This window comes from Rhincodon typus, chromosome 6, assembly GCF_021869965.1.
Source record: "Rhincodon typus isolate 14 chromosome 6, sRhiTyp1.1, whole genome shotgun sequence".
Classification (NCBI taxonomy): Eukaryota; Metazoa; Chordata; class Chondrichthyes; order Orectolobiformes; family Rhincodontidae; genus Rhincodon; species Rhincodon typus.
Window position 1 is genome coordinate 1,242,356 of NC_063337.1, and position 23,672 is coordinate 1,266,027.

Here is a 23,672-nt window from a genome sequence, read left to right on the forward strand (position 1 = left end):
CAGCACTGACCCTCCGACAGTGCGGCGCTCCCTCAGCACTGACCCTCTGACAGTGCGGCACCCGCTCAGTGCTGACCTTCAAACAGTGCAGCACCCCCTTAACACTGAAACTGCAACACTGCAAAGTTCGTTTATCAATGGAAGAGTGGGTGTTGTTGTTAGGGCGAGAGGGGGTATTGATGGCAGTTTCGAGAAGATGGACAAGAGGCTCATGCTAGATGACTGAAGGGATTGGATATCAAGCAAAGAAAGATTCCACAGTGAAGTGACAGCATTCAGAGGGGCAGTGCAGACGGCTGGGAGCAGGAGCAGGTCTCAGCCTTACCTTGTGGAGTGCAGGTCCCATAACTGGCACCAGGAACCCATTGTGAACATAATCTACCAACTGCTGCTGCACAAGCGGGTGGGCGACCTAGGGGAGAAAACAAAAATCAAATGTCTGGTACACAAGACAGAAATCTCAGGATCAGGATACAAATTCATAAGTCTTTCCCCAACAGAATTTGGAATGAAACTATGTTGCTCACAAACTCAGGACGTCCAAAAACACTCCATGCCAACAATGTACTTTTGAACATTAAAACAAAGTACGGAAGAGGCTGGAAATCTGAAATTAAAATGGACAGTACTAGCAATATCCAGCAGCTCAGGAAGCATCTGTACAGGCAGAAACAGAGTTGAAGACTCGGGTAAATAATATTTGTGAAAACAAAGACACCTTTTCTCAAAGTTTTGTCTTAGACTTATCAGGACATTCATAAGAAATATTGATGTGAGCGAAATTAAAAGATGCTAATTTCCGAGAGGAGCGTGAAGATTGATAGACAGGATTGGTTGGTTTTCAAGATAGCGAAGGCAGTGGGGTTGGAAGTGTTCAGGCTCCTGGATCAAACTCATCTTTTCTTCCTTCTGCAGCTGCAATGGAGGAGAGAGGTTGCAAGGAGCTCTTAAGCAAGGGATTTGGTCTGTTTCTCGTGGTCATGGCGGTCGTGGCTTGAGCAACCATTCCAGCGTCAATGGATTTGGGTTTGTTCTTTTCCTTTGGTGTTTCAGCAGCATCTGCAACAGTGGTGGATGGAACAATCCCTTGGTCCTCGGGAGTTAACTTGGATGGTCCATTGGTCCTCGGAGGTCGAGATCAGCCCCGGTCCCAAGAGTTGGGACCGTCTCCTGGCTATGGTGGTGGCTGCAGTATTGGCAGCAATGAGGCAGCTTTTGGCAGAGGCAGCATTCTGTATCCAGTGAGTGGCAGTGGGGGCTGCTTCAGTGTGCTTGCTCCTTGGTGTTGTGATCTCAGGGGCAGCTTTGGTGGCTGTATAGTAAGGCATGTCCTGTAGCCACTTATGAAATCAAGAAGCATGGTTTGAACAAAAAATGAAATTTGTCTTAACTTTGTATGCATTATTTCTTTTATACAATGTATGTAATTAAAATGGCACCAGATTAATTATAGTGACTTATAAACATTTTACTGTATTTTCATAAATATATGTAACAATAAATTACAATACGATATAAAAAGTGAACTCTGATATGTGCATTGCAGCACTTGATCATGGCAGCCCGTGACCTGACACTGCTCCATAAATCAGTTTTGAAGAACTTATGAACTCAGCAATTGTCATTGTTGCATTCAGTATTAAACACGCCATATCTACCCAAATAAAGGGTGCAGCCATAGCATCCTTGCTAGGCTCAATTCTGAGTTGATGCTAAAATAACACCCTTATTCAAAAAAGGAGGAGGCAATAAAGTAGGAAACTGCAGACCATGTTGGTTTAACATCTGTCATTGGGAAATTGTTACAACCCATTATTAAGGAGGTAATAACAGGACACTTGGAAATTCAATATGCAATCCATTACAGATAGTAGGAACTGCAGATGCTGGAGAATCTGAGATAACAACGTGTAGAGCTGGATGAACACAGCAGGCCAAACAGCATCAGAGGAGCAGGAAGGCTGACATTTTGGGCCTGCGATAGGGTTAGGGTAAGGGTCTAGGTCCGAAACGTCAGCCTTCCTGCTCCTCTGATGTTGCTTGGCCTGCTGTGTTCATCCAGCTCCACACCTTGTTATCTGCAATCCATTAGAGTCAGCTTGGTTTTATAAGGATAAATCCTTTTGGTCAGAGGAATAGAAAGGCAACTTATTATCTAAATGGAGAGAAACGTCAGAGTGCTTTGGTGCAGAGGGACCTGGGCGTCCTTGGGCATGAATACAGTAAAGTAGTCTGCAAGTTCCGCAGGTATTAAAGGAAGGCAAATGAAATGTTTGCATTTACGACAAAGAAATACAGTATAAAAGTAGGGAACGATTACTGCAACTGTAAAGGCAATTACAAGACCATGATGGGGTTAGGGTTAGGAATATTATGTACAATTTTGGTTCCCTTGCTTGAAAAGGAATGTATTTGCATTGGAGGCCATTCAGAGAAGACTCATTAGATTGTTTCCAGAGGAGAAGGGTAAATTATGAAGATAGATTGAGTAGTTTAGGCCTATACTCTCTGATGTTTAAAAGAATGAGGGGAGATCCAATTGAGATATATACTATGCTAAAGGGATTGACAAAGTAGATGTTTGCTTCCTTGTGAGACAATGTAGAACATGAGGTAATAGTTTTTAGATAAGGGATATGGGATTTCAAACAGCTGAGGAAGAATTACTTTTCTCAAACAGTTGTGAATCTGTGGAATTCACTACTCCAAAGTTCTTTGGATGCTGGGACATTGAGTAAATTTAAGGAGAAAATAAACAGATTTTAAATTAGTAATGAGTTGAAGGGTTTTGGAAAGCGGGCAGAAAAGTGGAGTTGAGGCTGAAATGAGATCAGTCATGACTGTATTAAATGGTGCAGCAGGCTCGAGGGGCTGAATTGCCTCCTCCTGCTCCTAGTCCCTATGTTCTTATGTAAAGAGGAGGGAGATATTGATGAACTAGTAATCCAGAACCACAGACTAATACTCTGTGACAGATGTTCGAAACCCATCATGGTAGATGGTGAACTTCTAATTTAATAAAAATCTGGAATTAAAAAAAAACTTGCCTAATGGCAACCATATAACCACTATGAGTTGTTGTAATAACCCATCTGGTTCACTTATGTCCTTGAAAGAAGGAAATCTTCCTCCATACCATGTGGGTCCAGACTTGTTCAGATTACCCTCCTATCTCAATAGCTTGAGCACTGGTAAAGGTGACTGTCTCATGCTGCTATAATGCAGTCACAGCACGAGGGACGTTTGCTGCTAACTGAATACTGCCATCAAGCCAAAAAAAAATGTTCTGCTTATAACGCTAATGAATAATGCGGTATATGCATTTCAGTACTAGAGATGCTCTGTACATAATCGCATCATCATGCCTACGACAGATATTTAGCTAACTGGCCTGTAGGTTCCTGCCTTCTGTCTCACTGCCTTTTTGAATTAAGGAGTTACATTCATATTTTCCAAACTAATGAACCTTGCCTGAATCAGGAGGGATTTGGAATCAAAAGCATCAACACTCTCACTATCCACTTCTTTTCTGACCCGAGGATGAAGTCATAGGGATCCAGACATTTGTCAGCCGCAGCTCCAACAATTTACTCAGTCCCATTTCCCTGGTGACGATTTTTTAGAGTTCCTCCCTCACTTGCACTTCCTGATTTGTTGCTGCTTCTGGGATGTTACTTGTATTCTCAATCATGAACAATTAGGTAAATGCCCGCCCAGTTCAACAGTCATCTCCTTATTTTCCACTATCAATTCTCCAGACTAACTTTCAATAGGACTGACTTCTCTAAATATATCAATTAGATTCCAGCCTCAGGGGTATTCAATCTCCAGAGGTTTTCATAAAAATCCTGAGACCCTTGATCAGACATCAAGTGAGACTAGGTTAAATCCTGCTCCTCTTTCTCATGTTCTTACTGAAAACTGCTAACAGCTGGGATTTGGAACGGGAGCAGTGGACTCTGTACCTGAATTACAGCATTACAGAATTCCAGGGAGTTCATGAACATAGTGAGTGAGGAGACTCCCATCCAATCCTCACGCCTGAGCGCATGCCAATCATCCCCTCGCACTTCAATCTTTCGAGGTAAAGACGAGTAAAGTGCACTCAGACCCGTGGCCAGCACCTGTAGGAGCAAGGTCAAAGGTTAGAGGGCAAACCACAACAAACACGACACAGAACAGGATCATCTGCTTCCCAATTACCCGTTGGTCAAACCACCAATAGTGTGGGTGCACAGGAGATTTACTACATAGTGTTACAAACGTGGTCACACAGGACAGGTCTAGGAAGAAAATGCACAACTACCTGAGTTATATTACACACAGTCACATGGGACTAAAACCTACCAGCCTGTTCCAAGCATCACCAGCACTCACACACTTTTGAGAACCAGAGGGATTGGAGTTTAATGCTGTTCCCTGAGACCGGTTTGATGCTCAGAGGTGGCACCATTTAATCAGGTGGACATCTTACCATACTTCACTTCTGTCCTGATGAAGTTCAAGTACTTCGACCTGCTGCCATTAGGTATCTCTAAGAGGGCAATTACTGGTGACAAGAGGGCTCCAAATCAAACTCCACCTCATCCTCCTAAACTCTAGTGAATACAGGCTCAGTTGAACCACTCTCTCCTTACAGGACATCCTCCTAGTAAACTTCTGCTGCACTCCCGTTATGGCAAGTATATTCTTTCTTCAGTAAGGAGGCCAAAACTGTATGCAATACTCCACGTATGGTCTCACCAAGGTCCTGCATAACTACAGTAAGACATCCCCACTTCTGAACTCAAATCTTCTTGCAATGAAGATCAATACACCATCTGCCTTCCTAGCTGCTTGCTGCACGTACTTGTTTACTATCACTGACTGTACAAGGACACCCAGATCTCTTTGTGCATCAACACTTCTTCATATATCACCATTTAAATAATATTCTTCCTTTCTGTTTTTCAAACCAGTATATAACTTTGTTTTTAGCTATGTTGTACTGCATCTGCAATGTGTTTGCCCACTCACTCGCTTCTCTAAATCAACTTGAAGCCTCCTCGCCACCTCCTCACAACTCCACCCAGGTTTTTTGTTGTCAGCAAACTGGGAAATGTTGCATCTGTTTCCCTCATTCGGATCATTATAAAGATTGTGAATAGCTGAGGCCCAAACACTGATGTCTGGCCACTTGCCACTGCCTACCATGAGGAAAAAAAACATTTACTCCCACTCTGTTTCCTGTCTGTCAACCAACTCTCAATTCATGTGAAATTATCTCTCCCAATTCTGTGTGCTTTGCTTTTGCACACTAGCCTCTTATGACGGACTTTTTCAGGAGCCTTTTTGAAATCCATACACACTACATCCACTGGTTTCCCTTATCTATTCTACTAGTTACATCCTCAAAAAACTTCAGTAGATTTAAGTATGATTTCCCTTTTATAAACAAACCCATGCTGACTTTGCCTAATCCTCTTAAAATTTTCTAAAAGTTCTGTTATCACATCTTTTATAATAGATTCTAGCATGTTCCCCCATTACTGATGTTAGGCTAGCTGGTCTGTAATTCTGTATTATCTCTCCCTCCCTTTTTAAACAGTGAAGTTATATTAGCCACCCTCCATTCTGTAGGAACCGTTCTAGAGTCGACAGCATTTTGGGCGATGATCACTGAAGCATCCAATATTTCCACGACCGCCTCCTATAGTACTCTGGGATGTAGATTATCGGGCCCTAGAGATTTGTCACTCTTTAACCCCATTAACTTTCCAAGCAACATTTTCTTATTAATATTGATTTCCTTCAATGCCTCCCTCTCACTAGAACCTTGGTTCTTTAACGTTTCTGGGAGGTTATTCACAACCTCTTTTGCGAAGACAGAACCAAAGAGTGTTCATTCTTTTCTGCCAATTCTTTGTTCCTCATTATTCTTTCCCACCATTTCTGATTGTAAGGGACCTACATTTCTCTTTACTAAATTTTTTCACTTCACATATTTACAGATGCTTTTACATTCAGTTTTTGTATTCCCTGCAAGTTTACACTTATTCTCTATTTTCCCCCTCTTGATCAATCTCTTTCTCTTCTATTGCTGAATTCTAAACTGCTCTCAGCTCTCAGGTTTGCTGCTTGTTTTGGGATTTTTATCTGGCACCTCTTTGGGTCTAACATTATTCCGATTTTGTTTTAATATAGAACATGGAACAGTATAGCACAGGAACAGGCCTTTTGGCCCACAATTTGACACCAAATTAAACTAATCCCTTCTGCCTGCCCTTGGCCCATATCCTTCCATTCTTGCATATTCATGTGTTTATCTAAAAGTCCCCTAAACACCCCTATTGTATCTGCCTCCACCACAATCCCTGGCAACGCATTCCAGACATCTCCACTCTGTGTGAAAAACTTTTCCCTCTCACCTTAAATGCATGCCCCCGCCCCCCGTATAAGACATTTCAACTCTGGGAGAAAGATTCTGACCGTCAACCCCATCTGTGCATCTCATAATTTTATAGACTTCTATCAAATCTCCCCTCAGCCTCTGCCGCTCCAGAGAAAACAACCCGAGTTTTTCTAGTCTCTCCTTATAGCTCATACCCTCTAATCCACCCAACTACATTTTCAGCCAAGTCATTTAAATATATCACAAACAGCAAAGGTCCCAGTACGGATCTCTGTGGTTTTATGAGCCATGGTTGAGTCACCTTTCCTGTTTTATTTTTGCACCAGTTTGGAACGAAGAATTGTTGTAATTCAGGCATACGTTCCTGAAATATTAGCCATTGTCTATTCAACGTCAACCCATTTAGTAAGGTTCTCTAATCCATCCTTGCCAATTTGCATCTCAAATTCTTACTATTCTCTTTATTTAGGTTCAGAAGCCTAGTTTCAGATTCAACTTCTTCACTCTCTATCTAAATGAATAACTATATTACATTATGGTTGTTTCTTCCCAACTACACCCTGCACATGGTGACTGTTAATTAACATTTTCTCATTGCACAATACCAAGGCTGGAATAGCCTCCTCTCCAGTTGGTTCTTCAAAGTATTGGCCTAAAACAATCCTCCTCCACAATATTATTGCTAATTCGGTTGTCCGATCAATACGTAGATTAAAGTCACCCATGATTACAGTTGTACCTTTATAGTATCCATCTCCTTTTTCCTGTTTAATGCTTTCTCTTACATAAATGCTACTGTTTGGGGGCTATAGACAACCATACAAACAGTTTCTATCCCCTAACTTCACCTACACAGAGTTCATGAGTCTCCAAGCCAATATCCTTCCTCACTACTGTATTGAGTCCACCTTTACTAACAATGCTACCTCAACCCTCCTTTCCTTATTTTTCTGTCCTTCCTAAATCTTGAATACCCCTCAGAGGTTCAGTTCCAGTCCTTGGTTATCTGCAGCCATGTCTCTGTGATTGAAACTATACCTACTGTATCGTAACCCTGTAACTATTTGCACTGCTAATTCAATTACCTTATTGTGAATGCACTGTACACATTGCCTTTAGCCTTGTCTTTTTAACCCGTTAGCTATCATGGTCTTATTTTGCACTACACCCCACTTATTTTTCACCCTTTGTTTTCTTCTGCCTTCTATTTTTGCTTCTGACTATTTCATCTTTCATTTCTAACTTGTTTTCCCCTTCTCTGTCTCCCTGCTCAGGTTCCTATCCCCTGCCATTCTGGTTGCTTGCTGGAGATGGTGATTTTTTGTGATTGTACAGAGTGAATGTCATTTGCCACTTGTTGGCCCAATCCTAGATATTGTTCAGACCTTGCTGCATATCAATAAAATAAATTAAAAACATTGCAGATGTAGGAAATCTGGAATACTGCAATACTGATATACTCGCTGCACGCCTGTTGTTGTTTTAGACTAGCTTAATGATTTTTCTATTTGGGGAAAATCCCCTTGCTCCTTCACTGTAATGGGTTTGAGGATTTGGTTTTGAGATACATCAATAATAAAAAAATTCCCAAAGAATGAGCTGAACATTAATCTCAATGTAGAGTGGCTGTTATAAAAGGATGAAAGGAATTCAGCAACCAAAGAAAGATGTGTATTTTCATAACACCTTTCAGAATCTCAGCACTTATAGCAGTGTTTTACAGCCAACTGCACATGGGAAATGACTCAGCCAGTTTAAGAATAAAAAGGCCTCCAAGATGTTTGACATCAGCCGGTGAACAAGGAAATGGACGAGATTCCGGAGGATGACAGGTTTATACCTGTAAACTCCAATATAGCTGCAATCTCAGTCCAGTCGCCAGCAAGCACTGGTGTCAGGAAGTGGTTGTGTCTGCCTCTCAAACGCTAAAGGAACACTCCCTTTTGGCCAGTTACCAGTAACCGCCCAGGAGATTCCAAACATTCCAATCCACTCCCAACACACCAAAAGAGACTTAAGCCACGACTCCACTGGGGAAGCAGAGTGTGATTAACACTGGGCTGTTTCATTTGTCAGCACAGAGCTCAAAGGCACAGATCCAACCCTCACCAACGAGGGGAGTTAGCACATTAAAGGCTATACACAGCAGCTAGCTTGTTGGCACAATGCTAAAATAAATGTGCTCCACCTTCCACACCCATTCCAACAACCCCTCCCAACCTCCCACCATGAAAAACGGGGTCACAGAGGTCAGCAAAGATCCCACATTGGATTCCAGCTCTGTGTTTGTTTAGCTGATATCTAACAAAATCACTAATCAGTGAAAGGTCAGACAGCGAGTGTGGCTTTGATTTGATTTATTATTGTTACACGTGCCAGGGAACAGTGAAAAGTTCCATTTGTACAGCATAAAGACTTGTAAACTGGTTTAGAAGAAGCCTGGACTGGGCTGCAGAGACACAAGTTCTGACAGTTCCCAACGTGAAATATGCAGTTGGATGAGTTGCAGAGACAGCTGGAACAGGAAGAGCCCACGGTATGGTGCAGAGAGCTGAGACCAACTCCTTGCTGCAATGCTCACCAAAGCCCTCCCTTCTCCATAGGGGAGTGACATGCCTCTCACCATCCCAGCCAACAGCGAGACATCCCCTGTGCCCTTCCCTCTCAGGCAGTGTTACCGCCCCCAACTCACCCTCACAGGTAGGCACTCACCGGGCAGAAGTAGGAATTCTCAGCGATGTATCTCCCCACAGTGTCGTTCTCTGCGGAGATAGCCATGATGAGGAGCAGTGCATCGCGTGCTTGTTGTCCAATCAGACCATCCCGATGGATAAAGGGGACCAGAATAGAAAAGATGAGGAGCTTTGCTGGGCCCTGGTAGGTCTGGCTGTGAAAGAAGAGTTCCAGGATGGAAGGCTCCTTGGCCAGCGACACACAGATCTGGTTGAGAAGCAGCACCAGGTTGTTCTCCACCACCGGGGAACTTGGTTCCACACAAGCACTCAGCAACCGCATCAAAGGCATGAGGATAGGCTTATGTCGCAGCAGCTGCTGATGGGACTGACTGACCAGCAGCTCATACAGCTTCAGCTGTTCAATTTTCTTGTCATCGCTGAATTGCCAGCGCAGGTTCCAGCTCAGCAACCTTTCCAGGATTCCTTCCACAATCACGAGCTCCAGGATGGGACCAATCCCTGTATCGTCCTGTGGCCTCTCCTCTGCCAACAGGTACATCATTTGATCGGTATAATTACGGACTGCGCTCACTTCATCCACTGTTCGTGAGTCCTGCCGCTCCAGAATACGACTCACCTGTAACACAACCCAATACAGGTCAAAGGTTCAGCCTCAGTTAGAAGAGGAAGCCATTCAGCCACAGAGTCACAGAGTCATACAGCATGGAAACTGACCCTTCAATCCACTTCATCCATGCCGACCAAGCTTCCCAAACTAAACCAGTCCCACTTGCCTGCGTTTAGCCCTATCCCGTCAAATCTTTCCTATCCATGTACTTTGTTCAAATGTTTTCCATAGAATCCCTAACAGTGTGGAAACAGGCCCTTTGGCCTAACAAGTCCACACCAACCCTCAGATCATCCCACCCAGATCTATCCTACTATAACCCACCTAATCTACACATCCCTGAACACTACAGGCAATTTAGCATGGCCAATCCACCTAACCTGCACACTTTTGGACTGTGGAAGGAAACTGGAGCACCCGGAGGAAACCCACGCAGACACGGGCAGAATGTGCAAACTCCACACAGACAGTCGCCCAAGGGTGGAATCAAACCTGGGTCCGGGCGCTGTGAGGCAGTAGTGCTAACCACTGTGCCACCACACCACTCTTAAATGTCTTCTAAATGTTGTAACTGTATCTGCATCTTCCACTTCCTCTGGCAGTTCATTCCACACATGAACCACTCTGTGTGAAAGCCTTGCCCCACAGGTCCCTTTTAAATCTTCCTCCTTTCACCTTAAAAATATGCCCCTAGTTTTGAATTCAGCCACCTCAGGGAAAAGACCTTTGCTATTTTTTGGGTTGAGGTCAGGAATAAGAAAGGAGCAGTCACTTTGTTGGGGGGTTTTTTACAGACCCCCTAATAGTTGCAGAGAAGTAGAGGAGCGGATTGGGAGGCAGATACTGGAAAGGTGCAGAAGTCACAGGGTTGTAGTCACGGTGACTTCAACTTTCCAAATATTGATTGGAAACATTTTAGTTGTAATAGTTTAGATGGAGCAGATTTTGTCCAGTGCGTTCAGGAAGGATTCCTGACACAGTATGTAGATAGACCAACATGAGGAGAGGCCACTTTGGATTTGATGCTTGGCAATGAACCAGGCCAAGTGTTAGACCTGTTGGTAGGAGAGCATTTTGGCGGTAGAGATCATAACTCTGTTTCTTTCACGAAAGTCATGGATAAGGATAGGTACATACAGCAGGGTAAAGTTTACAATTGGGGGAAGGGTAATTACAATTCAGTTAGGCAAGAACTGGGTAACATAAATTGGGAACAGATGCTGTCAGAGAAGAGCACCACAGAAATGTGGAGATTGTTTAAGGAATACATACTGCATGTGCTTGATATGTTTGTCCCTAGCAGGCAGAGAAGATGCGATCGAGTGAGGGAGCCATGGTTCTCGAGAGAGGTCGAACGACTGGTTAAGAGGAAGAAGGAGGCTTATGTAAGGTTTAGGAAAAGAGGAACGGAAAAGGCTCTAGAGGGATACAAGTTAGCCAGGAAGGAGCTGAAGAAAGGGCTTAGGAGAGCTATAAGGGGGCATGAGAAACCTTGGCGGATAGGATCATGGAAAACTCCAAGGCTTTTTACACATATGTGCAGAATAAGAGAATGACCAGAGAAAGGGTAGGGCCGATCAAGGATTGTAAAGGGAATTTGTGCACAGAGCCTAAAGAGATAGGAGAGGTCCTTAATGAATACTTTTCTTCAGTATTCACAACTGAGAGGGACCTAGTTGTAGAGGAGGACGTTGTGAAACAGGCAGGCAGGCTAGAGGAGGTTGATCCTAGTAAAGAAGATGTGCTAGGAATTCTGAGGAAGTTGCAGGTAGATAAGTCCCCCGGGCCTAATGGGATTTATCCAAGGATTCTTTGGGAAGCAAGGGACGAGATCACAGGGTCTTTGGCGATGATTTTTTCGTCCTCACTGTCCACGGGTATAGTGCCGGAAGATTGGAAAGAGGCAAACGTCATTCCCTTGTTCAAAAAAGGGAACAGGGATAACCCCGGAAATTACAGGCCAGTTAGTCTTATGTCAGTGGTGGGAAAATTATTGGAAAGGGCTCTGAGAGACAGGATTTATGATCACTTGGAAAGGCACAGTTTGATTCGTGATAGTCAGCATGGATTTGTGAGGGGTAGATCATGCCTCACAAACCTTATTGAATTCTTTGAAGAGGTGACCAAACACGTGGATGAAGGTGGAGCAGTGGATGTGGTATACATGGATTTAAGTAAGGCGTTTGATAAGGTTCCCCATGGTAGGCTCATGCAGAAGGTAAGGAGGCATGGGATAGGGGGAAATGTGGCAGATTGGATTCAGAATTGGCTGACCCTTAGAAGACAAAGGGTGGTAATGGACGGAAAATATTCAACATGGTGTTCAGTTATGAGTGGTGTACCACAAGGATCTGTTCTGGGTCCTCTTCTATTTGTGATTTTTGTAAATGATTTGGATGAAGGAGTGGAAGGGTGGATTAGCAAGTTCGTGGATGATACGAAGATGGGTCACTTTGTGGACAGTGCGGAGGCCTGTTCCAGGTTACAAAGGGACATTGATAGGATGCAGAGCTGGGCTGAGAAGTGGCAGATGGAGTTTAACCCTGAAAAGTCTGAGGTGATTCATTTTGCAAGGACAAACTTGAAAGCACAATACAGGGTTAACAGAAAGATTCTTGGCAGTGTGGAGGAGCAGAAGGATCTTGGGGTTCATGTCCACAGTTCCCTGAGAGCTGCCACCCAGGTGGATAGAGTTGTTAAGAAGGCATATGGTGTGTTAGCTTTCATTAATGGAGGGATTGAGTTCAAAAGCCGTGAAGTTATGCTCCAGCTATACAAAACCCTGGTTCGGCCACATCTGGAGTATTGTGTCCAGTTCTGGTCACCTCATTACAGGAAAGATGTGGAAGTGTTAGAAAAGATGCAGAGGAGATTTACCAGGATGTTGCCTGGAATGGAGGGAAGGTCTTACGAGAAAAGGTTGAGAGAGCTAGGGCTTTTCTCTTTAGAACGATGAAGGATGAGAGGTGACTTGGTACAGGTGTACAAAATGATCAGAGGTATAGATAGACAGCCAGAGACCTTTTTCCTAGGGTGGAGGTAGCTTTTACGAAGGGACATAGTTTTAAAGTGAAAGGAGGTAGATATCGGGGAGAGGTCAGAGGTAGGTTCTTTACTCAGAGAGTGGTAGGGGCGTGGAATGCATTGCCGGAGAGGGTAGTGGAGTCGGCCTCATTAGGGGCATTTAAGTGGCTATTAGATAGGCATATGGATGACAGTATAAGGTAGCGGGGGAGGTTAGAAAAGACCTTAGGTTTAGGGTAAAAGTTTTGCACAACATTGTGGGCCGAAGGGCCTGTACTGTGCTGTACTGTTCTATGTTCTATGTTCTATTCACCCTATCCATTCCCGTCATGATATTACAAACCTCTATATGGTCACCTCTCAGCCTCCTATGCTCCACTGAAAAAAGTCTCAGCCTATCCTTATAACTCAACCCTCCAGTCTTGGCAAAATTCTGGTAAATCTTTTCTGGAACCCTTTCCAATTTAAAAATATCCTTCCTATAGCAGGGCAATCAGCTAAGTGGCCTCAACAATGTCTTGTACAACCCCAACAAGACGTCCCAACGCCTATACTCAATGGTCGGAGCAAATAAGGCAAACATACTAAATGCCTTACCACCCTGTCCACCTGTGATTCAACTTTCAAGAAACTATGTACCTGAACCCCTCGGTCTCTCTGTTCACAACACCACCCAGGGCCCTACCATTAACTGTATAAGTCCTGCCCTTGTTACTTTTACCAAAAGGCAATGCCTCGCATGTACCTCCATCATTCATGGACTCATTCATTTGATCATGGCTGAGTCTCAGCTGTGTTTCACCTCTCAGGTCTGGAAATATTAGTACACTTACTCAACAAATGTCCTCAAGATCAAGTTCTCGTAATTGTTTAGTTATTTCTCATATCTGTCTGTTAGCTTTCTGTATTTTCAGTACAGGGGCTCATTTTTCCTATCTCTCTTACTGTCTAATTGTTAGTTCTTTATCTTTTATAAAATAATGCATACAGTTCTGGACAACCTTCTTAAAGCTAGAACTTAAAAGGTGCAAAGGAGATTTACTAGAGATGAAGAACTTCAGCTCCTGTGGACATTAGACAGGCTGCGATTGTTCTCCTTAGGGGAGAGAAGGTAATGAGGAGAATGCAGGTAATGAGGAGTCTGACAGAAATATTCAAAGTTATGAGGAGTGAACAGGAGAAACTAGGAATTGAAATGATAACAGAAAGAGAGAGATTCACATTAATTAACAAAAGAACCATGGTGACTTATCTTTTATTCACTAATGGGGCATGGGCATCACTGGCTGGGCCCAGCAATTTATTGCCCATCCCTAGTTGTCCTTGAAAAAGTGGTGGTGAACTCAGCAGTCCATGTGCTGTAGGTTGACCCACAATACTTTGTGGGAGAGAATTCCAGGATTTTGACCCTGTGACACTGAAGGAATGGTGACATATTTCCAAGTCAGGATGGCGGATGGCTTGAGGGGAACTTGCAGGGGATGGTGTTCCTATGTATCTGCTGCCCTCGCCCTTCCAGATGCATTTAGAGATGCTACGCAAACAGCTTTGGCGAATTTCCATAGTGCATCTTGTAGATGGTACAAGGAGTGATCATGGAAGCTGATGGATGGGATGCTAATCAAGCCAGGTTGGTAATGTCCTGCTTTTTGTGTACAGGCTATATCTGGACAATTTTCTGCATTGTCGGGTAGATGCCAGTATTGTAGCTGTACTGGAACAGCTTGGCTAGGGGAGTGGCAAGTTCTGGAGCACAAGTCTTCAGGAACATTGTTATGATCCACAGCCTTTGCAATATCCAGTGCCTCCAGCCATTCCTTGATATCACATTGAGTAAATCAAATTGGCTGAAGACTAGCATCTGATGCTGGGGGCCAGTGGAGGAGGCCAAGCTGGATCATCCACTTGGCTCTTCAGCTTCAGCCTTATCCTTTTGTATTAATGTGCTGGGCTCCCCCAACATTGAGGATGGAGCTTCCTCCTCCAGTGAGTTGTTAATTGTCAACCACCATTCACGACTGGATGTGGCAGAACTGCAGAGCTTAGATTTGATTTGTTGGTTGTGGGATCACTTACTGCTTGCATGCAAGTAGACTTGTGTGGTAAGTTCACCAGGTCGACACCTCATCTTTGGCTATGCCTGGGGCTGCTCCTGGCATGCCCTCCTGTGCTCTCCATTGAACCAGAGTTGATCCACTGGCTTGATGGTAATGCTTTAGTCGGGGGACATGCTGAGCCTTGAGGTTACAGATTGTGCTGGAGTACAATTCTGCTGCTGTTGATGGCCCACAGCTCCTCATGGATGCCCAGTCTTGAGTTGCTAGATCTGTTTGAAGTCTGTACATTTAGCACAGTGATAGTGTCACACAACCCATGGAGGGTGTGCTCAATGTGAAGGCGGGATTTTGTCTCCACAAGGACTGTGTAATGGTCACTCTTACTGATACTGTCATGGACAGATGCATCTGCAGCAGACAGTGGATAAGGTTGTGTATGCTTTTCCTCTTAATGGTTCCCTCATCACCTGACACAGACCCAGTCTAGCAGTAATGTCCTTTAGGATCCAACCAACTCGATCAATAGTATTGCTACCGAGCCTCCCTTGATGGTGGACATTGAAACCCCCACCCAGAGTACATTCTACATTGTACCATGCTCAATAATTCCTCCAAGTGTTGGCTAACATCATTCATCAGCCAACGATGGGCGGCAAGTGGAAATCAGCAGGTGTTTTCCTAGTTCATGTTTAACCTGAAGTTATGAGACTTCATGGGGTCCATGTTAAGATACCCCAGGGCATCTCCCTCCCACCCTAATTAGAAAGAGCAAAAATTTGGGAGAGAGAAATGTAGACTTACAAAGCAGGAGGATATGGCAGAAATACAGGGCAACCATTGAAAACCAGAGTGGGACAGAAAGGGACACTGTGTTCAAACAGAAAAAACAATAGTAAATAGGGACAAAAAAGGAAATAATGGTAAAAAGGAAAAATTATTGGTGCTTTACTTGAATGTGACTAGTATTCAGAACAAAATAGTTGAATTAACAGCACAAATACAGGTTAATGCATATGATCTTATAGCCATTACAGAGACATGTTTACAAGGAGATCAAAACTGGAAACTAAATATTAGGGATATGAAATTTTTCAAAAGGACAGGCAGGGAGGAAAATGTGGCGGGGTAGCATTTTTGGTATAGGATGGAATAAATACGATGGCAAGAAATGGTCTTGGATTAGAAGATCCAGGATCCATATGGGTGGAGGTAAGAAGTAAAAAGGGAAAGAAGGTACTGAAAATAAGAAGTCTGTAGGACCCCGAACAGTAGCTATTCAGTAGGACAGAGAATAAATCAGGAGATAATGAGGGCATGTAATAAAGGCAGTATGTTAATCATGGGTGACTTTAATCTTCATGTAGATTGCGATAATCAGATTGGCAGATAAAGCATGAGGACAAATTCAGACAGTGTATTCAGGATAGTTTCCTGGATGGACCAAAGGCCCTTGTTCCATGCTGTAGATATCGATGACTCTATGACAAAATGCTGTGGATTCAAATAGGGATCAAAACTTTTTGGATCTGGTAATGCGGCATGAGATTAGATTTAATAAATAATGTCAGGGTAAAAGATCGCCTCAGAAATAGTGAGTAATGGTAGAATTTAGGAAATAGTTTGAGAGTGAAACTGGGATCAGAAATATCTGTGCTGAGCTTAAATCAGGCTGACTGCAAAGGAATGAGGGCACAGCTGGCTGCAGCGGACCGGGAAAGGAGTTTGGCAGCAAAGACAATTGAGGAACAATGGCAGACATTTCAGAAAATAGTTCATGGCTCACAACAGAGATATATTCCAGTGAGGAAGCCAACCATGGTTAACCAGAGAAGGATAGCATCAGATTGAAAGAAAATGCATACAATGTGGCAAATATTATTGGTAAGGCAGAGGATTGGGAAAGATTTAAAAGAAATAAAAGACAACCAAAAAAAAACTGAGGGTAAACTTGAAGGTAATATCAAGACAGACAGCAAGAACTTCTTTAAATATACGAAACGGAAGAGAGAAGCCAAAGTGAACATAAGCCATTTACAGAATGAGGCTGGAGAAGAAGTAATGGCGAACCAGGAAACGGCAGAGAAGTTAAATAAATGCTTTGTATCAGTCTTCAAAGTGGAAGACATTAATAGCATCCCAAAATTACTCAGTATTCAAGGAGCAAAAGGACAGGAAATAACTACAATAACTATCACCAGAGAACAAGTGCTAGGGAAGCTAATGACGCTAAAGGCTGATAAGCCCACTGGCCCTGAATCGGATGCATACTACAATATTAAAGAGAGGGAGTGGATTTTCCAGGGAGCTCTGGATTCTGGAAATGTCCCAAAGGCTCGGAAAACTGCCAATGTAATACCTTCATTTAGAAATGGAAGGAATCAAGGATATAGATAACTTTAAGCCAGTTAGCTTAACGTTTGTTATTGACAAAAGGTCAAAGTCTATCATAAAGGATGGAATAGCAGAAAATTTGGAAATGCATAAGATGAACAAGCACAGTCAACATGGCTTCATGAAGGGGAAACCATGCCTGACAAAATTACGAGAATTCTTGAGGATTTAACAAGCAGGATAAAGGTGAAGCAGTGGATGTAATATATATGGATTTTCAGAAAGCATTTCATAAGGTACCACATACTAGGTTACTTAAGAAGAGCCCATGGGGTGCCACAGGTATCAGTGCCAGGGCCACAGTTATTTACAATATATATTAATGGCTTGGATGATGAAAATGAATGTACTATAGCCAAGTTCATGGGTGATACAAAAATATGTGGGAAGGCAGGTGGTGAGGATGGAATATAATGTGGAGAAATGCATTTTGGCAAGAATAATCGAGAAGCTGAATATTATTTCAATGGAGAAACACTGCAGAAAGCTACAGAACAGAGAGATTTGACAGTCCCTGTCCATGAATCACAATAAACTGGAATCAAGTTCAGCAAGTAACAGGAAGGCAAAAGAAATGTTGGCCTTCATTTCAAAGGTCAGAGTGATATACAACAAGGGAGGCTTTCCTAAAACTGTACAAGGCACTAGTCAGCCAAGAGCTGGAAAATTGTGAACAGTTGTGTGTCCCTTATCTAAGAAAAAATATACTGACATTGGAGGCAGTCCAGAGAAGATTCACTAGGCTGATACAGGTCTGGAGGGACTGCCTTATGAGGAGAGATTGAGTAGATTGAGCCTGTACTTGTTGGAATATAGAAGGATGAGAGATGACCTGATTGAAACATACATACTTATTAGGGGGCTTAACAGGGTAAACACAGAAAAGTTGTTTTCCTCCCTGTCTAGCACCAAAGGGCTTATTACAGGAGTCACACATTTAAAACAGAGATGAGGAGGAATTTCTTCTCTCAGTGAATCTCTGAAATTTATTACCTCAGAGGACTGCTAAAACAGACATTTCTAATCTGTAAGGGAATCAAGGGTAACGGGGGAAAGGCAGGGAAGTGGAGTCTCATTGAATGAAGGAGAAAACTTGCTGGATTGAACGGCCCAGTTTTGCTCCTATATCTTATGATCTAATGGACTGTATAGTAGTGCCACCACTTCTGCAAGTGATGGGAATGTCTGAGATTTGTCTGTAAGGTGCGACACCAGGAGTGTGACTACGTCAGACTACTGCTTGACTAATCTGTGAGACAGCTCTCCCAATTTTGCCACTAGCCCCCAGACGTGTGTAAGCAGGCCTTTGCAAGATCGATGGGGCTGCATTTACTGTTAACGGTTCTGGTGTCTGGGTTGGTGCCAGGTGGTCCATTCTGTTTCATTCCGATGGGACATTTTTGGAGTTTGATATAACAGAGCAGTTTATTACCAGTTTATTTCCGAGTCAACTACTTTGCTGCAGGTCTGGGGACACCCGCAAGTCACATTTCCTTCCATTAAGGGCATTAATGATCCAGATTTTTGTTTTCAATGCACTTGAATATTGTTTCACTCCAGATTTTTTTTAAAAGTCACATTTCACTATCTGCCATGGTGGGAGTCAAACCTGGATCACCATGGCATTACCCAAGTTTCTGGATAACTTGTCCAGCAACAAATCCACTTTATCATTGCCTCTCCTGGAATAATGATGACATACTGCTTGTTGGGGTAGTGAAAGCAGATTCAATAATAATGTATAATTCAATGTATTTCTTGAAAAGGATAAATTTACAGAACTACAGGAAAAAAGGAGTAGTGGGATACTTATAAAAGTGGAGTTCAAACTCAACTAATAATCTTACTAAACATGAAAATGTTTAAAACTCTCCTCTCAGGAACTGGGTGAGTAGAGTCAATGGTAAGAGAAAGCAGGTTACAAAATAATTTATTGTTTGAGGGCTTCGTTTCAGATTCCTTGAGGGCTACATTTTGCTTTTCAGAGGCTATGTTTCCATTTCAAAAAGCTCCTTTCCGTTCTCATTTACTTGTGTTCTAGCTGATTCACTCATATAGTCACGTTACCTTCTGTATTTGTATTGCTTTATGAGGCTTTTGGACTTGCACAGAAACAGAAGCGGAATTAGAAAAATCCATCAATATTGTCAACAATCATCAAATCTCCATTAAATTTAAAGCCACAACACTCAAGGAAAACATTGATTTCCTTGCCATCACCATATTTAAATTGTCACAAGATCACAAGCATAATTTATCAACAGTTATCACAAGCATAAGTTATTGCTTCTCGGCCTTTTGGCCCAGGGTAGAATCAACAAGAGTTTCTTTTCAAATTAAGTTGTCCTGCCCCATTCAGCCTCCTACTCTCTTCCCCTCAATGCAGCCTTTACCTCTTACCCACCTACCTTCCTAGCAGTCACCCACCCCCATCCACCACAGCCTCTCTCTCTCTCCCCGATCTAATTCCTTGCAGCTACTTCCAACCCTCCAACTATTTGCAACGTCCTTGCTTCTCACTATTCCCCCACCTCAGTGAAACAAGGCCCCACAGCCACTGAAAGAGGGGCTAGCTCCCAGACCTTGGTCTCTCAGCTCTTGGCTCTCCCTTGGCGACCTCCTCACTTTATAGCAATTACTTACCTCGCTACTTCACCAATCAGAGACTGTTTCTCTCCTTGATCAGTTGCCTAGGCTCATTAGTGAGCCTATGGGGTGGCACGGTGGCTCAGTGGTTAGCACTGCTGCCTCACAGTGCCAGGGACCCAGGTTCAATTCCAGCCTCAGGCGACTGTCTGTGTGGAGTCTGCATATTCTCCCTATGTCTGCATGGGTTTCCTCCGGGTGCTCCGGTTTCCTCCCACAGTCCAAAAATGTGCAGGGTAGGTGGATTGGCCATGCTAAATTGCCCATAGTGCCCAGGGATATTTAGGTTAGGTGGGTTAGATAAGGGAAACGCAGGAGAGGAATGGATCTGGGTGGGATGCTCTTCGGAGGAGCAGTGTGGGCATGTTGGGTCAAATGTCCTGTTTCCACACTGTAGGGATTCTATCATTCTATGATATCAGCAGCAAGTGCAGGAGAGAACCAGCCTCTGATTCCAGCTCATCCTCACCATTTCCTTTCATTCTACTTGGGGGGAGGAACTAATTTTCTCCAGGTGGTTGCCCCTATAAAGGATTTTCCAAGATGATTTGGAGGTTTGAAGGTGGATAGATGCCCTGTCCCCACCTATTGTGAGCCCTGAGGTACAGTGTACATAATTGCAGATTAAGTACAGGTCTTTTTCCCAGGGCAGAAATGACTATTAGGAGGGGGCATCATTTAAAGGTGATTGGAGGAAGTTATAGGGGAGACGTCAGAGGTAGGTTCTTTACACAGAGAGTGGTGGGTGTGCGGAATGCGATGCCGGTGGTGGTAGTGGAGTCAGATACATTAGGGACATTTTAGCGACTCTTGGACAGGCGCATGGAGGATAATAAAATGTAGGGTATGCAGGGTAGATTGATCTTAGTAAGATAATAGATTGGCATAACATCGTGGGCCAAAGGGCCTGTACTCTGCTGTACTGTTCTATGTTCTATGTTCTAAGTAGGTGCACAATACAGAATGGAATGAAATGGGTAGAGATTAAAGCTTCTGTCAAACTATATCAGTATGCATCCAGCAACACCTCTTATTCTAGCAGTGACGTTACAGCCACATACTTGCTGAAGTTTCCAAACTCAGTTCACATGGGGACCCCGCAGCCAGGTGGATACTTTGACCTGTACGTGAACCACCTCACTACAAAACTCTATTGCGTGTACCTGCAGCAGTTACAATGAAGCACCACGACTTTTTTCTTTAAATGGGGCAGCAAGATCCAATTTCAAGTGGGACTCACTGACGCAATATTGGCAACAGAATTGTGGTGAAGTGACATTTCTTAACAGAGGTTGATGAAGGTCCAAGAGAATGCAAAAACCCCACAACACACTCATCCATTCTTCATACATCTATCCAGACAACAGACACACAGCAGCATGCCATTCCCATTACCCAAACAAGCTGTGGCTGGCCTCTGCAATCTAGCATTACCCAATGAATCCAGAGACACAGGAAGTCTACACACTGGATAATCCCAGTGCACTGGGCAAGACTTTGGAACAAATTTCATTTCAGAAAGATCACGACCATTCCCAATAACAAAATTGGCTCAGCAAATAAGGGGATTGGCAATTAGAAATAATTTAAGAAATTTCAGGTGGATGAGTACATCTTATTGTTATTGAGTTAACTCTTTCCACAAAGGCAAACATTTAGTGTGTAAATCCTTATTAGTCCATCATTGAACCTCTCTACAGCTTTAAATGCTGTTTGAGTCAATCAATACTTCAAGCAGTAAACCAACCAGTTATACTCATAAAGGGGGAATAGAAGCAGAGGAATAAAGCTCACAAGGAAGTTCTGGAGAACCTTTATAAAACTTTTTTTTAAACAAGGCAGTAGGGTTGTTTGCTTTGGAGAAGGTTGAGAGGTGATTTCAAAGAGGTATTCAAAATCATTATTGGTGGGTACAGCACAGATAGAGACTCCTTGAGTAAACTGATGAAAGGATGGAGAACCAGAGGGCGCAGATTTAAGGCAAATGACAAAAGAAGCAGACAAGAGGAAAACCTTTTCTTATGCAACTAGTGGTTAGGATCTGGAATGCATTGCCCAAGAATGTAGTGGAGGCAGATTCAATCGAGGCTTTCAAAGGGAAATGGGAAATATTTGCGCAGCTATTGGGGGTGGAGGCAGGAACTGAAAACATGCAAGTCAATCTGGATTAGAGCCGACATGGACACAATGGGCCGAATGTCCTTCTCCAGTGCTGTAACCACATAGGAATTCTGTTTGAATAGATTTACAGCCCTGAGATGAACAGGTTCAAGCTCAAACTAGGCAGCTAGTGCTTAACTAAAGAACTCATTCACACTGAACTATGACATATTGTACAAGCCCAAACCAACTGCTTACAGACCAATCCAACCAAACCCACCTAAACACTGACCTACCCCATATGCACCTGACGTATGTATACTCAATTGTACACAAATATGTAGAGTATAATATGGCTTTGTGAAGAGTCACAAATCTGTTTTTATTTCATTCTTACATGGGATGTGGGCATCACTGGCAAGGTCAGCATTTCTTGCTCATCCCTAATTGCCCTTGAACTGAGTGGTTTGCTTAGCCATTTCAAAGGGCAGTTAAGGGTTGCCTACATTACTGTGCATCTAGAGGCACATGTAGGCCAGACCAAGTAATGACAGTAGATTTCCTTCCATAAAGGACATCAGTGAACAAATGAGTTTTTGAAACAATTGACAATATTTCATGGCTAGCTTCACTTTCCAGAATTTATTAATTGACTTTTTTTTCACCAGTTGCTGTGATGCGATTTGAACCCATGCCCCCAAAGTATCAGTCTGGGCCTCTAGCTCACTGGGCACAAGACCACAACATCACCATCTTCCCTGTTACAGTATTTGTTCCTCTCTCCACAGATGCTGCCTGATCTGCTGAGTATTTCCAGCATGTTCTGTATTTATGCTGAGGTACTATACACCAGCATAAGCATGGTTGTGTCCTTACCTGTGCCCAGTGGTTTTTAAACACCATGAAGCAGGTCTCAGGGTCAGCTGTGACTGGAGACCGGGGGCTCGAAGCCCGGCTCACCCGGTTGCCGGCTCCTCGGGGGTTCAACTTACTCAGCCAGCTCATTCTTTTCATAGACTTTGGAGATTGGTGTGTGGGAGTGGTGGGTGGGTGTGAAAGGGGCAGAAGGGGTGAATCAGGATGGGTAGGGTAGGGATGGGGGAGGTGAAGGGATCTGGAAGAGAATGCGCAGTGGGATATAATTTGCTCCAGGGCAGAACGTGTTGACACTATCCGGTCAGTTCTCTTCTGGCTGCATGTATCATCCCGTCTGTAAGTGCTTCTCCTCCATGCTGCTTCATTCACAGCACCTTACTGTAAAATAACAGAAACAAGTTCTTTAGTTGACAATCACTTTGACAAGTAGGTAATTAAGGCGGCAAATAGAATATTGTCCTTCATTGCTAGCGGGATGGAGGTTATGCTGCAGCTGTATAGGGTGCTGATGAGGCCACACCTGGAGTACTGTGTACAGTTTTGGTCTCCTTACTAGAGGAAGGATGTACTGGCACTGGAGGAGGTGCACACAAGGTTCACTAAGTTGATTCCGGAATTGAGAGGGTTGGCTTATGAGGAGCGATTGAGTATACGGGGACTACACTCATTGAAAGTTAGAAGACTGAGGGGGAATCTTATAAAAACATGTAAAATTATGAAGCAAATAGATAAGATAGAAGCAGGGAGGTTGTTTGTACTGGGGTAGTAGGAACTGCAGATGCTGGAGAATCTGAGATAACAAGGTGTAGAGCTGGATGAACACAGCAGGCCAAGCAACATCTGAGGAGCAGGAAGGCTGACGTTTCCGGCCTAGACCCTTCTTC

The 23,672-nt window shown here is 43.4% G+C and overlaps 1 protein-coding gene across 6 annotated transcripts in view; it reads right to left on the minus strand.

The window, feature by feature from the left end:
• The window catches only part of fhip1b (FHF complex subunit HOOK interacting protein 1B), a 110,585-nt gene that overhangs the window by 30,536 nt on the left and 56,377 nt on the right, over positions 1–23,672 (minus strand). For all 6 annotated transcript variants that reach the window (XM_048598168.1, XM_048598169.1, XM_048598166.1 and 3 more), the window contains 4 exons: positions 22,789–23,166; positions 9,104–9,703; positions 3,966–4,124; positions 326–412 (listed from right to left, as the gene is read on the minus strand). In XM_048598168.1, the coding sequence (XP_048454125.1) occupies positions 326–412; positions 3,966–4,124; positions 9,104–9,703; positions 22,789–22,926 (984 nt within the window). In that variant the 5' untranslated portion in view covers positions 22,927–23,166. The remainder of the gene's footprint in view (positions 1–325; positions 413–3,965; positions 4,125–9,103; positions 9,704–22,788; positions 23,167–23,672) is intronic.